This window comes from Ornithorhynchus anatinus, chromosome 2 (assembly GCF_004115215.2).
Source record: "Ornithorhynchus anatinus isolate Pmale09 chromosome 2, mOrnAna1.pri.v4, whole genome shotgun sequence".
NCBI lineage: Eukaryota > Metazoa > Chordata > Mammalia > Monotremata > Ornithorhynchidae > Ornithorhynchus > Ornithorhynchus anatinus.
Genome location: NC_041729.1, coordinates 170,183,311 through 170,195,808, shown reverse-complemented (window position 1 = coordinate 170,195,808; position 12,498 = coordinate 170,183,311). Strand labels below are relative to the sequence as shown.

The window sequence follows — 12,498 nt, the reverse complement described above, 5'->3', positions numbered from 1 at the left end:
CCTGAGGCGCTCTGTAGGAGCAGCCCAGGCCTCGGGGAGGGTCCCTGGGGAGGGTCCCCGCTGGAGACGGGATGACGGGGGAGGGGGTCAGCAGAGTATCACCGGAGAGCACTCCCCTTTCCTTCATTCAATCGTATTTATTGAGCGCTTACCGTGTGCGGAGCACTGTAGTAAGCGCTTGGGAGAGTACGATAGAACAAGGATGGGGTGCCTGGAAGTGGAGTAGGGCTGGGCTGGGGCAGACTGCTCAGGCTAGGGGAGGTTTGGGACAGGCAGTCGTCAGTCGTATTATTGAGCGCTTACTGAGTGCAGAGCACTGTACTAAGCGCTTGGGAAAGTACAATGCAACAATAAAGGGTCAAGGGGCCGGCTGGCTGGGTTGGGGGCGAATTAGAGCTGGGCTGAGGTAGTCTGATAGGACTAAGGGTTCTTGATGACTCTCCCATCGCTGTGCTCCTACGGTGAACTTTTCTTCGGAGCCGGGACGCGGCTCACCGTCCTAGGTGAGAAGGCCACAGGGATGGTGGTGGGGGGTGGGGGGAAGGGGAGACCCCAACCCAACCTCTCCGGCCTGCGGCACAGTCCAGCCGGGAAGGAGGGAGGGGGAGACAGAGCCGCCCGGGTTGCGTTTTGGGGACCCGGAGACAGCTAGCCGTCATGGATAAGTGATAGTATTTGTTAAGCGTTTACTATATGCCAAGCCCTGTTGTAAGCGCTGGGGTAGCTACAAGGTAATCAGGTTGAACCCCGTGGGGCTCACAGTCTTAATCCCCATTTTAGAGAGGAGGTAAGTGAGGCCCAGAGAAGTTGAGGGACTTGCCCCAAGATTGCCCAAAGATTCAGGATTAGAACCCACGACCTCTGGCTCCCAAGACCGTGCTCTTGCCCCTAAGCCACGCTGCTTCTTTCTGAAGACCCATCCTCTCCACAGGCACAGAGAGGAGGGGTTCCCCCGGGAGTCCGGGGAAGGTTGGGCTCCCGGGGCAGAGCAGGGGGTCTGGGGGATGGCCGCCTCGTTTTTGTGCGGGTCTGGGGGGCTGTGACACAGATCCGCTGTTTTTCGGAGCGGGCACCCGCCTCTCCGTGCTGGGTAAGAAGGGGCTGGGGTCGGGGCCGGGGTCGGGGCCTGGGCTGGGTGGGTGAGGGTCTCGGCAGGGGCTTCCTTTTTTTTTTATTGTGCGGGTCTCCGGAGCTGTGCTCCGGAGCCCAAGCCCTGAGTTTTGGCTCCGGGAGCCGGGTGATCATCCTGGGTAAGCGGTGTTGGGGAGGAGGATGGGGGGCTCCGGGGGTGGGGAGGTTTCCGGGAGGGAGGGAGGAAGACGAGGACGAGCCCCGGACCGTCCCGGTGCCCGGGCTGGGGTCGGCAAAGTCGGACCCGGGGTTGGGGGGCCGCTGTCCCGGGCCGGGAGATTTTGGTGGAGGCCGCGTCTCTGTGCTCCTCATACGAGCGGCACTTCGGACCCGGGACCCGCCTGACGGTCATCGGTGAGACCCCCTACCCCCAACCCTGCCCTGCAGCCTCGGGAAACGCGATCCCCTTCCATTCCCTCCACCCACCCCTCGCCAGGGGTCTGGGTGGAGGGCAGGGCGCAGTGGAAAAGAGGGCGCAAGGCGAGGGTCTTGCGATGGGGGCGTTAGCGGTGGGGGTCGTTTCCCCCGTCCGAAGCTCTAAAAATAATAATAATCATAATAATGTTGGTATTTGTTAAGCTCTTACTATGTAAAGAGTACTGTTCTAAGCGCTGGGGTAGATACAGGGTAATCAGGTTGTTCCACGTGGAGCACACAATCTTCATCCCCATTTTTCAGATGAGGGAACTGAGGCCCAGAGAAGTGAAGTGACTTGCCCACAGTCACACAGCTGACAAGTGGCAGATCTGGGATTCGAACCCATGTCTTCTGACTCCCAAGACCAGGCTCTTTCCACTGAGCCACGCTGTTAAGAGCTTACTATGTGCCAGGCACTGTATTTAGCGCTGGATAATAATAATTGTGATATTTGTTAAGCATTTACTATGTGCCGGGCACTATACTAAGCGCTGGGGTGGATACAAGAAAATAGGGTTAGACACAATCCCTGACCCACGTGGGACTCTCTGGACTGTGAGCTCGTTGTAGGCAGGGATTGTCTCTCTTTACTGCTGTTTTGTACTTTCCCAAGCGCTTAGAGAAGCAGCGTGGCTCAGTGGAAAGAGCACGGGCTTTGGAGTCAGAGGTCATGGGTTCAAATCCCGGCTTGGCCATTTGTCAGCTGTGTGACTTTGGGCAAGTCACTTAACTTCTCGGTGCCTCAGTTACCTCATCTGTAAAATGGGGATGAAGACTGTGAGCCCCACGTGGGACAACCTGATTCCCCTGTGTCTACCCCAGCACTTAGAACAGTGCTCGGCACATAGTAAGCGCTTAACAAATACCAACATTATTATTATTATTATTATTATTGCTGTGCTCACAGGAAGCACTCAATAAATACTTTGAATGAATGGAGGGGGGCGGGGAGGGGTTGCGGGCTGGAGCCTGAAAAGAGGGTAAAGAGGTTCATTCATTCAATCGTACTTATTGAACGCTTACTGTGTGTGGAGCACTGTACTGAGCTCTTGGGAGAGGATCATACAAGGTTCTGGGTTAAGGAAGCGGAGCCGGGAGGAAACAGAGTCAGAGAGAAAAAAGAGATAAAGCCTGGGAAGGCATAGAGGGGGAGACGGAAAAAGACACAGAAACAAGAAGACACAGAGACATGCAGTAACAGAGAGACCGAAGGCTAGATACAGACCGAGAGAAAGAAGAGACAAACTCAGAGAGAGGGAGAGGGAAGGAGAAGCCAGAAACAGAACAGAAAAAGGTAAAAAAAAAACAAAAACCCAAAAAACCCAGAACCATCGGGCCAGGCGGGCTGAGGGGGGAAGGAGAAAAGGCAGGGAAATGGGGGCAGGCAAGAAACAGTAGGGCTAGAGACAGTCTAGAGAGGGGTCAGCAAGAACAAGCAACACAAGGGTAATAATTAATAATAGTGTGGTATTTGTTAAGTGTTTACACAGTACTAAGCGCTGGGATGGATACAAGCTAATCAGGTTGGACACAGTTTCTGTCCCACATGGAGATCACAGTCTGACTCCCCATTTTACAGATGAGGTAACTGAGGCACAGAGAAGTGAAGTGACTCGTCCAAGCTCACACAGCACATGAGTGGTGGAGCTGGGATTAGAACCCATGACTTTCTAATCATGGGTTCTATCCACTACGCCATGCTGCCTCTTCTATGAAGGCCACCCCAACACTCTGGTGGGTCGGCCCCCAGGGGGATGGAGGGTTTGGCTATAATAGGGCCCTGGGGAGTTAGGGCTGTGTCCTGGGGAACCATCCCCATTTCTCAGCGAGGTGGTGGCGTCACCATTCACTCATTTATTCATTCAATTGTATTTATTAAGTGCTTACTTTGTGCAGAGCGCTGTGCTAAGTGCTTGGAAAAGTGGATTACCCAGGGTGGGAGTGGGGCATGGCAAACATTCCTCAACAGCCCTGGGTTAAGGAAGGGAGCGGGTCTGGGCAGCCACACTGCAACTAATCACCCCCATGATCCAGCCCCAGGCTCCGTGTGCCACCCGTGGGCCAGCTGCTCTCCTGGCATTAGGTGAGCAGGGGAATAAACACTTCCAAAAGGGACTACAAGAGGAACAGTGTGGCCAGTGGAAAGAGCATAGGCCTGGGAGTCAAAGGACCTGGGTTCTAATTCTGCCTCTGTCACTAGTCTACTGGGTGACCTCAGGCAAGTCCCTTCACTTCTCTCTGCCTCAGTTCCCTATCTGCAAAATGGTCCTCAATCCCTGTTCTCTCTCCTATCTTAGACTGTGAGCCCTATGTGGGACCTGACAATCTTGGATCTACCCCAGCGCTTAGTATGTTGCTTGGCACATAGTCCATGCTTAACAAATATGACAGATATTGTAGCTATTATTATTAGAAGTCAAACATGAGATAGAAACAGGATGGACTGCAGTAAGGAAAGTGCAAGGTGGTGGTGAATCAGGATGAAACAGCTCAGCGAGGGAGACCAGTCCACCGCAAACTCAACTGAAAAGCCCTGTAAGTGGTAGCTAATGATGGATAACTGACCTTGTTTATTCATATTAATGTCTGTCTCCCCTTCTAGACCATAAGTTCGTTATGGGAAGGGAACATAGCAGTTATATTGTACTCTCTCAAGCACTTAGTGCAGTGCTCTGCACATAATAAGCACTCAATAAATACAATTGCTTCCTTGTTTGCTGTGCAGAGCTCTGCAGAAATAGGGCAATAACCAGACCATTCATTCACTCATTCATTCATTCATTGACTTGCATTTATTAAGCATCTGCTGTGTGCGGGGCACTGTACTTGGGAAAGTACAATACAGCAATAAACAGACACATTCCCTGCCCACAACACAGACCTTATCCCATCCAAGGCTCACCATCTTGTGGTGGGGAGTGACCTTGGTCAAGTCATTTAACTTCTCTGTTCCTCAGTTACCCCATTTGTAAAATGGGAAATTAAGACTGTGAGCCCTATGTGGTACATGGACTGTGTCGAACCTAATTAGGTCTTAGCTACCCCAGTGCAATAGTACAATGCCTGGAACATAATAAGCACTTAACAAATACCATAAAAATGCCATAACAAAGTAACGATTAATTGAATTAATTATAATAATGATGGCATTCATTAATAATAATAATGTTGGTATTTGTTAAGCGCTTACTATGTGCCGAGCACTGTTCTAAGCGCTGGGGTAGACACAGGGGAGTCGGGTTGTCCCACGTGGGGCTCACAGTCTTAATCCCCATTTTACAGATGAGGTAACTGAGGCACCAAGAAGTTAAGTGACTTGCCCAAAGTCACACAGCTGACAAGTGGCCGAGCCGGGATTCGAACCCATGACCTCTGACTCCAAAGCCCGTGCTCTTTCCACTGAGCCACGCTGCTTCTCTAAGTGCTTACTATGAGCCAAGCACTGTACTAAACACTGGGGTAGGTGGGAGAACAGGTATTGAATCTCCATTTTACAGATGAAGAAACTGAGGCACAAAAAAATTCAGGAAGGTTGCAAAACTGGGACTATAACACAGGTCCTCTGACTCCCAGGTCCGGGCTCATTCTGTAACAGAGCCAGTAATCCAAGATAACAATGTGAAAATAAGCAAAGCAAGGACATTTAGGGAGCCCTTAGGGAGTCCTTACCTTCCATGGCATTCTAGACTCCAGACAGTCCTTTGAAATATTAATAATAATAAGGATAGTGATATTGTGATATTGGTTAAGCACACACTTACTATGTGCCAAGCACTGTATTAGGTGTTGGGGTAGACACAAGATAATCAAGTCAGACACAGTCCCTCTCCAACCCAGACCTCACAACCTAAGTAGGAGCGAAAACCCGTAATGAATCTCCATTCTGCAGATGAGGAACCTGAGGCACAGAGAAATTAAGTGACTTGAGCAAAGTGACACAGAAGGCCAGTGGAGGAGTTGGGATTAGAACTCAGGTCCTCTTACTCTCAGGCCCAGATTATTTCCATTAGGCCATACTACACTATAGCCTCCCTGGCCCAGCTACTGGGTTCCACCATCAGCCACTGCCCTCATACTGGACTATGTCAGCAGCTGGATTGAAACTTTTCTCTTGAGTCCAATACTATCCAAATAGTAATAATCATAATTTTGCTATTTGTCAAACACCCACTATGTGCCAAGTCCTGTACTAAGTGCTGGAGTAGACATAAAATAACCAGGTCAGACACAGCTCCTGTTCCACTTTGCATATTCCTTATTCATTCATTCAATCATTTTTACTGAGTGCTTACTATGTGCAGAGCACTGTACTAAGTGCTTGGAAAGTTCAGTTCGGTAGATAGAGACAATCCCTACCCAATAACGGGCTACTGAAGATCTTGTTTCTCTCTTATGTTTGACTTCCTATAACAATAATAATCATAAACATAATAATTATTGTGGTATTTGTTAAGCACTTACTGTGTGCCAAGCACTGTACTAAGCACTGGGGTAGATTCAAAATAACCAGGTCCTACATGGGGCTCACCATCTAAGGAGGAGGGAGAATGGACATTTAATCCCCTATTAAGCGCTCAATGAATTACATTAATTTTAATAGATGAGGAACTGAAGCACAGAGAAGTTAAGTGACTTTCCCTAGGTCACACAACAGTCAAGGAGGGAGCAGAGACTAGAACCCAGGTCCTCTGATTCCCAGGTCTTGGCTCCTTCCACCAGACCACACTGCTTCTCAGTTCCCCGACTCCAGCATAAGGAGGTGGGGGAGAGGAAGGGGTCGTTCACACTTCAGAGGATGAGAAGAAACAGTCTGGGGAAGAGAAAAAGTGTCGGAAAAGGGCAAGAACTATGGAACTGAAGAGGACAGGTGGAAGAGTTTGTGGTTGGGAGGTGGGGTTGGGAGAGGAAGAAGGAATTCCCCGCAAAACCCATGGTTTTAAAGCATATCATTGACCTGCTGCTTTTTCATCAGTCAATCAATAACCCGATCAATGGATGGCATGTACTGAGTGTCTGCTGTGTGCAGAGCACTGGACTGAGAGTATAATAGAGTTGGTAGACAGGATCCCTGCCTTGAAGGAGCTGCCCATCTACAGTGTGCAGAGCCCTGGACGGTGGGCTTAGGAAAGTACAAGAGACTGAGTAGACAGACATTCGTCCTACCCTCCGGGGTCCTACAGATTAGCAGGAAAGATAGAAACCACAGAATTACAGATAGGAGGAAGGAGAAGTGACTCTGCATATGAGGTATTGTTTAAGTTGTAGGTTATAGTTTGATTAATCTTCCAAAATGGTGAAATGAGAAAAAACAGACTTCAAGAGACTTCTGACAGGGAGTGGTCTGAGACACAAAGGTGGGGATTTCTGTCCCTGGCCCTGGAGGATGAGACACAGGAATGGAGGTCTCTGTCCCTGGAGAGTGAAACACGGAGATGGGGGTCTCTGGCCCTGGAAGGTGAGACACAGGAATAGAAGTCTCTGGTCCTGGAGGCGTTTTGGGTAGTGAGACCCCCATCTCCCCATCCATAGTGAGTGCAATTGCCTAGAGAGCATGTGTTGTACTTTCCCAAGTGTACTATGCCTTGCACTTTCATTCATCCAATCATTCAATCGTATTTACTGAGTGCTTACTGTGTACTGGACACTGGACTAAGAGGTTGGAAAGTACAGTTCAGCAACAGAGACAATCTCTACCCAACAACAGGTTCACAGTCTAGAAGGGGGAGACAGACAACAAAACAAAACAAGTAGACAGGCATCAATAGCATCAAAATAGACAAATAGAATTACAAATATACACACATCATTAATAAAATAAATAGAATGCAATAAATAGAATAATATGCACAAATATACACAAGCACTGTGGGGCAGGGAAGTGGGGAGAGCAGAGGGAGGGAGTCCGGGCGATGGGGAGGGTAGGAGGAGCAGAGGAAAAGGGGGGGCTCAGCCTGGAAAGGCCTCATGGAGGAGGTGACCTCTCAGTAGGCCTTTGAAGCGGGGAAGAGAGCTAGTTTGGTGGATGTGAGGAGAAAGGGCATTCCAGGCCAGAGGTAGGACATGGGCCAGGAGTCGAAGGCGGGACAGACGAGAACGAGGCACAGTGAGGAGGTTAGCAGCGGAGGAGCAGAGTGTGCGAGCTGGCTGTAGAATAGAGGGGGCTCAGTAATTACCATTCTTCCTATTACAGTGCTCAGTACAGTGCACTGCCCCCAGTAAGAGCTCAGTAAATAGCATTGCTTCTCCCAGCAGCAGAGGGATGAACAATAATATATCTCACACACACAAACATGTAAAAGAACAAACACATATAATACAATAATACACACAAACACACATCTATAGTTCATGACAGTGATGATGATGATGGAATTTGTTAAGTGTTATGTGCCAATCACTATACTAAATGCTGAGGTAGATGGGGCTCCCTGTCTAAGAAGGTGGTAAAATGGGTATTGAATCCCCATTTTACAAATTGGGAAACTGGGGCACAGAGAAGTTGAGTGATTTGCCCAGAGTCACAGAGAAGGAAGGTGGCAGAGTCAAAAAAGATAGGAACCCAAGTCCTCTGGCTACTGAGCCCTTGCTCTCTTCACTAGTCCACATTGCTTCATGTTCTTGTTCTTCATATTGATGATGAAGGTCATCTATGATGACAGGTGTGTGGCTGAAAAGACCGATGGGACCCACAGTTCTGACCAAATATGCAGGTGAAAACCTTGTCCCATTTGTGCTTTCAAACTTAATGTCTGTAATGCCTGGTGCTTTATTATTATTATTATGGTAGTTATTAAGTGCTTACTATGTGCCAAGCACTGTTCTAAGTACTGGGGTAGATACAAGGCAGTCAGATTGGACACAGTCCCTGTCCCTCATGGGGCTCACAGTCTTAATCCCTATTTTACTGCAGAGGTAGCTGAGGCCCAGAGAAGTGAAGTGACTTGCCCAAGGTCAACAAGTGGTGGAGCGGGATTAGAACCCATGACCTCTGACTCCCAAGCCCGTGCTCTTGCCACTAGAACATACTCTTCTCTCTTTTGCCTCCTTGCTTATTCCATATGAAGCTTTTGCTTAAATAATAATACTGTTGGTATTTGTTAAGTGCTTAGTATGTGCAGAGCACTGTTCTAAGCGCTGGGGTAGATACAGGGTAATCAGGTTGTCCCACGTGAGGCTCACGGTTAACCCCCATTTTACAGATAAGGTAACTGAGGCACAGAGAAGTGAAGTGACTTGCCCACAATCACCCAGCTGACAAGCGGCGGAGCCAGAATTCGAACCCATGACCTCTGACTCCCAAGTCAGGGTTCTTTCCACTGAGCTACGCTGCTTCTCTGAACAGCTTCTTAAACAGAGGCCCTCCCTTCTTGATAAACAAATGCATGCACAGATGCTGGCAAACAGGCTTCCTTGGAGTGAGTCGAGAAGCGTTGACCAGACCCTGGCTGAACCAGGACCATGCTCTGTGTTACAGATGACTTGCAAAAGGTGAAGCTCCCAAAGGTGACTCTTTTTGACCCATCCGAGGAGGAGATCAATGAGTTGGGGAAGGCCACCTTGGTCTGCCTGGCCACGGGCTTCTTCCCCGACCTCGTGGAGATTAGCTGGTGGGTGGACGGCCAGGAGACGAAGGAGGGGGTCAGCACGGATGCCCAGCCCTTGAACTACACCGAAACCAAGTCTTCGAACAGCACTTATGCCCTGAGCAGTCGCCTCCGCGTCTCAGCGGGGTTCTGGCAGAACCCCTGGCGCCGCTTCCGCTGCCAGGTCCACTTCTATGGGCTCAGTGACAGTGATACATGGACTGACAGCTCCCGGCCTAAACCTGTCACTCAGAACATCAGCGTTGAGACCTGGGGAAAAGCAGGTGAGAGTGGGCCAGGGAGCAGGTAGGGGCTGGGGGTTGGCTGGGGCTGGGGACAAACTCCGGAGGTTGTGGCATGGCAGGGCAGGGGTCAGGGGATGGGCAGAGAGCTGGGGGTGGCCCAGAGGCTGGAGAGAGGTCAGAATTGGTCTGGGAAGACAGGCCAGTGTGGGGAGAAAAGGGAGGCAGATAGGGAGGAGATACAAGGAAAAAAGGGAGTCAGAGGGGCAGGGATGGAGGAGATAAAGGGAGGGAGAATTGGAGGAAGGAAAAGATGGTGAATCCAGAAACAGAGGTCAGAGGGCAGGGTCACCTGCCCAAATCAGGCAGGTGTGTGTCTACCTCTCCTGAATGTCTGATTGTGTGATCAGGGGTCAGCACCGATAGGTCAGGATCATCCTGAGTGGGCTATGGTCACCTGCAGTGAGTTAGGGTCAGCACCAGTGTGTCAGCACCAATGGGTCAAAGGTCAATGCCCATGCAGGGGTCTCTCTGAGCCAGGGCGAGCTAGACCTGGAGTCACCAAGCCCCCCAAGCCCTCTACGGCCCCACCCCTCATAGCAATGATCTAGTGATGACTGACTGGATCATCAGGATAGGGAAAGAGAAGGCTGGGAGCTGAAGGCCGCAGGGTTTCCCATTCTATTCAACTTCTCCCTTTTAGGCTTGTGGGCCTGGGCTAAGCTGCATGGTTGAGTTAAACCTGACTTTCCCCAGGGAATATGGCGCTCTCATAACCCTCCTTTTCCCCCTACCTCTCTCTGTGTGTTTCAGACTGTGGAATCACCGCAGGTGAGTGAGTCTTGCCTCTCCCTTCCCCATCCCCTTATCCCTTCCTGCTTCCTGAGTCCTCAGTCTCCCTCAGTCCTCGATCACTCAGTCGCTGAAGTCTGATCTTGGCTGAGCCCCCAGGACCCTCCTCATCCTCCCCTCACATCCCCACATTTACCTTCCTTCCACAAGGACCCTGGGGTGGAGTAGGGTCAGCCTTGGGGGGTGGGAGGTGTCAGGCTTAGCATGTGGGGAGTAGGGGTGGGGCTAGGTGCCTCAAAGTGGGGTTGGGGGTGAGTCTCTAGGTGGGACTGGGAAAGGAGCCCTAGAAGTGGACAGAGTTGTTGGTGGCTCAGCATGGATAGGTGCAGCACTGCTGGGACCCACGGGCTCGAACTGGCTGTGAGTGGGATCCTCTGGGAAGGGTCACCAACACCCTGCTGGGCTTCTGTGCCCACGCAGCAGGTCAGGGCAGCTCCATGGCCCTCCAGCCTGAGTGGCCCCGATGCCCAGAGTCCAGGCCACCGTTGGGTGGAAGAGCCCCCGGAGCACGTGATCCTTGGAAGCAGGTAGGGGGAGGGGCCGAGGGGGTAGCCGGGGCTTGTAACTCCAGTCTGGGGTTCTCCTTCCCAACAGCATCCTACCAGAAGAGCGTCCAGTCAGCCACCTTCCTCTATGAGATCCTCTTGGGGAAGGCCTTGGTCTACGCGGTGCTGGTCAGCACCCTGGTGTGGAGGGCCAAGGTAAGGGGTGGGCCAGGGCTGGGGGAGCAACACAGAGGAAGGGGGGACCAGCCTTCACCTTGGGGCTGGGGAAGAGTGAGGAAGCTCCAGAGAAAATGCCAAGGGCTCAGGCCCTTCATGGGGGAGTGGAGGAGGAGCTGAGCAGGGAGGGGACTGGGGGCCAGGGAAAGCCCCTCCCTCTGACACAGGGCCTGGAGCTCCTCTGGAGGCAACCTCTCTGCCCTGGGGGCTGGTGTCTGCTGCATCCTAGAAGGCTGGGGTACTCGGATTGCCTAGGAAGGTTCTGTGACTCTGGATTCCTTTGTTTCCCCTCAGGCCAAAAAACATGTTTTGTAAGGTGATCGCAGCACCTGGTTCTCTCCCTTGGCAATGGAAGAAGAAGGAGAGTCCTGGACAATCCCTCCAGAACCAAGCTCTAATTCCCCTCCCCCAAACTCCTTTTCCCCAAATCCCAGCTATTATCCCACCCTCAACCCAGACCCGTCTTCCAGCAGGGTCCAGCCATTCACCTGATCATCTGTCCTCTTGCCTATCTGTCTGTCTGCCTGCCGGTCCATCTGTCCGCCTGTTTGTCCATCAGGAGGGGATGAATTCTGACACAAATAAAGAGGTCTCGGCTGCCTCAGCTGCTCTCGGTCAATGATTCCCCCTGCCCCGGCTTCCCCACAAAGGAGCCAGAATTGCCCCCCGAGCTGGGAACAGGCTCTGGTAGGAGCAAGGGGTAGGAGCAGGGACAGTGGCAGGGGTCGGGGGGGCTTACCCACTCTGTCCCCACCAACCACTCTGACACAGCCCTATGTGGCAAAACTCAGTGCCTTGCTGTGGCTCTGCTGCCCAGCAATATACATCAAGGCCACAGCTCCCCCCATTTTCAACATACTTCTGAAATCTCACCTCCTCCAGGCAGCCTTTTGTGATTTGCTTTATTCTCCCTCTGCCACCCCCACGGTCCCACACTCACGACCGCCCTCAGCACTTCTGTCCAATATGATTTACATACTCTACAATTTAAGCACTTGGCCATTCACCTTGCCCATCTTTCATTCTCCTCTCTGCAAATCCACCAATAGACTGGAAGCTCCTAGAGGGCAGGGAATGCATCTTATACTTCTACTACACTCTCCCAAGCACTTTGTACAGGGCTCTGTGCACAGAAGGTACTGCATTCATAGTTTGGGTTGGTTGGTAATCCCCCTCTGTCCACTTAGGGAACCCTCCCAAGTGGGGCCCAGGTGGTCCAAGCATCAGTGGTGAAGCTGGAAAAGTAGAGGTCATCAGAGTACTTGTTAAGTACCTACCGTGTGCAGAGCACTGTACTAAACACTGGGACAGAAGGCACAAGTGAGAGTTAGACCCTTGATCTTCAAGGGGCTCATAATTGAAGCATAAGGTAGGAAGGGGTTTGGTGACAGACACAGTAGGAAAATTGAAATAAATACAGAAACAATATAAGCACTGTGAAGCAGTGTGATCAAGTGGAAAGAGATCTGGTCTGAGAGTCAGAGGGCCTGGGTTCTCAACCCAGCTCCACCATTTGCCAGGTGAGTCACCTGGGGCTAGTCAATTAAACTG

General features: G+C 51.2%; 1 gene segment (V, D, J or C); it reads left to right on the top strand.

Annotated features, from left to right (window-relative positions):
- The first annotated feature begins 433 nt into the window (after positions 1-433).
- Positions 434-11,551, top strand: LOC114809199. The segment is given in 7 exon segments: positions 434-503; positions 1,049-1,139; positions 1,370-1,485; positions 9,023-9,415; positions 10,187-10,204; positions 10,820-10,926; positions 11,242-11,551. Coding segments are annotated over 7 exon segments (816 nt in total).
- The last annotated feature ends 947 nt before the right edge of the window (positions 11,552-12,498 follow it).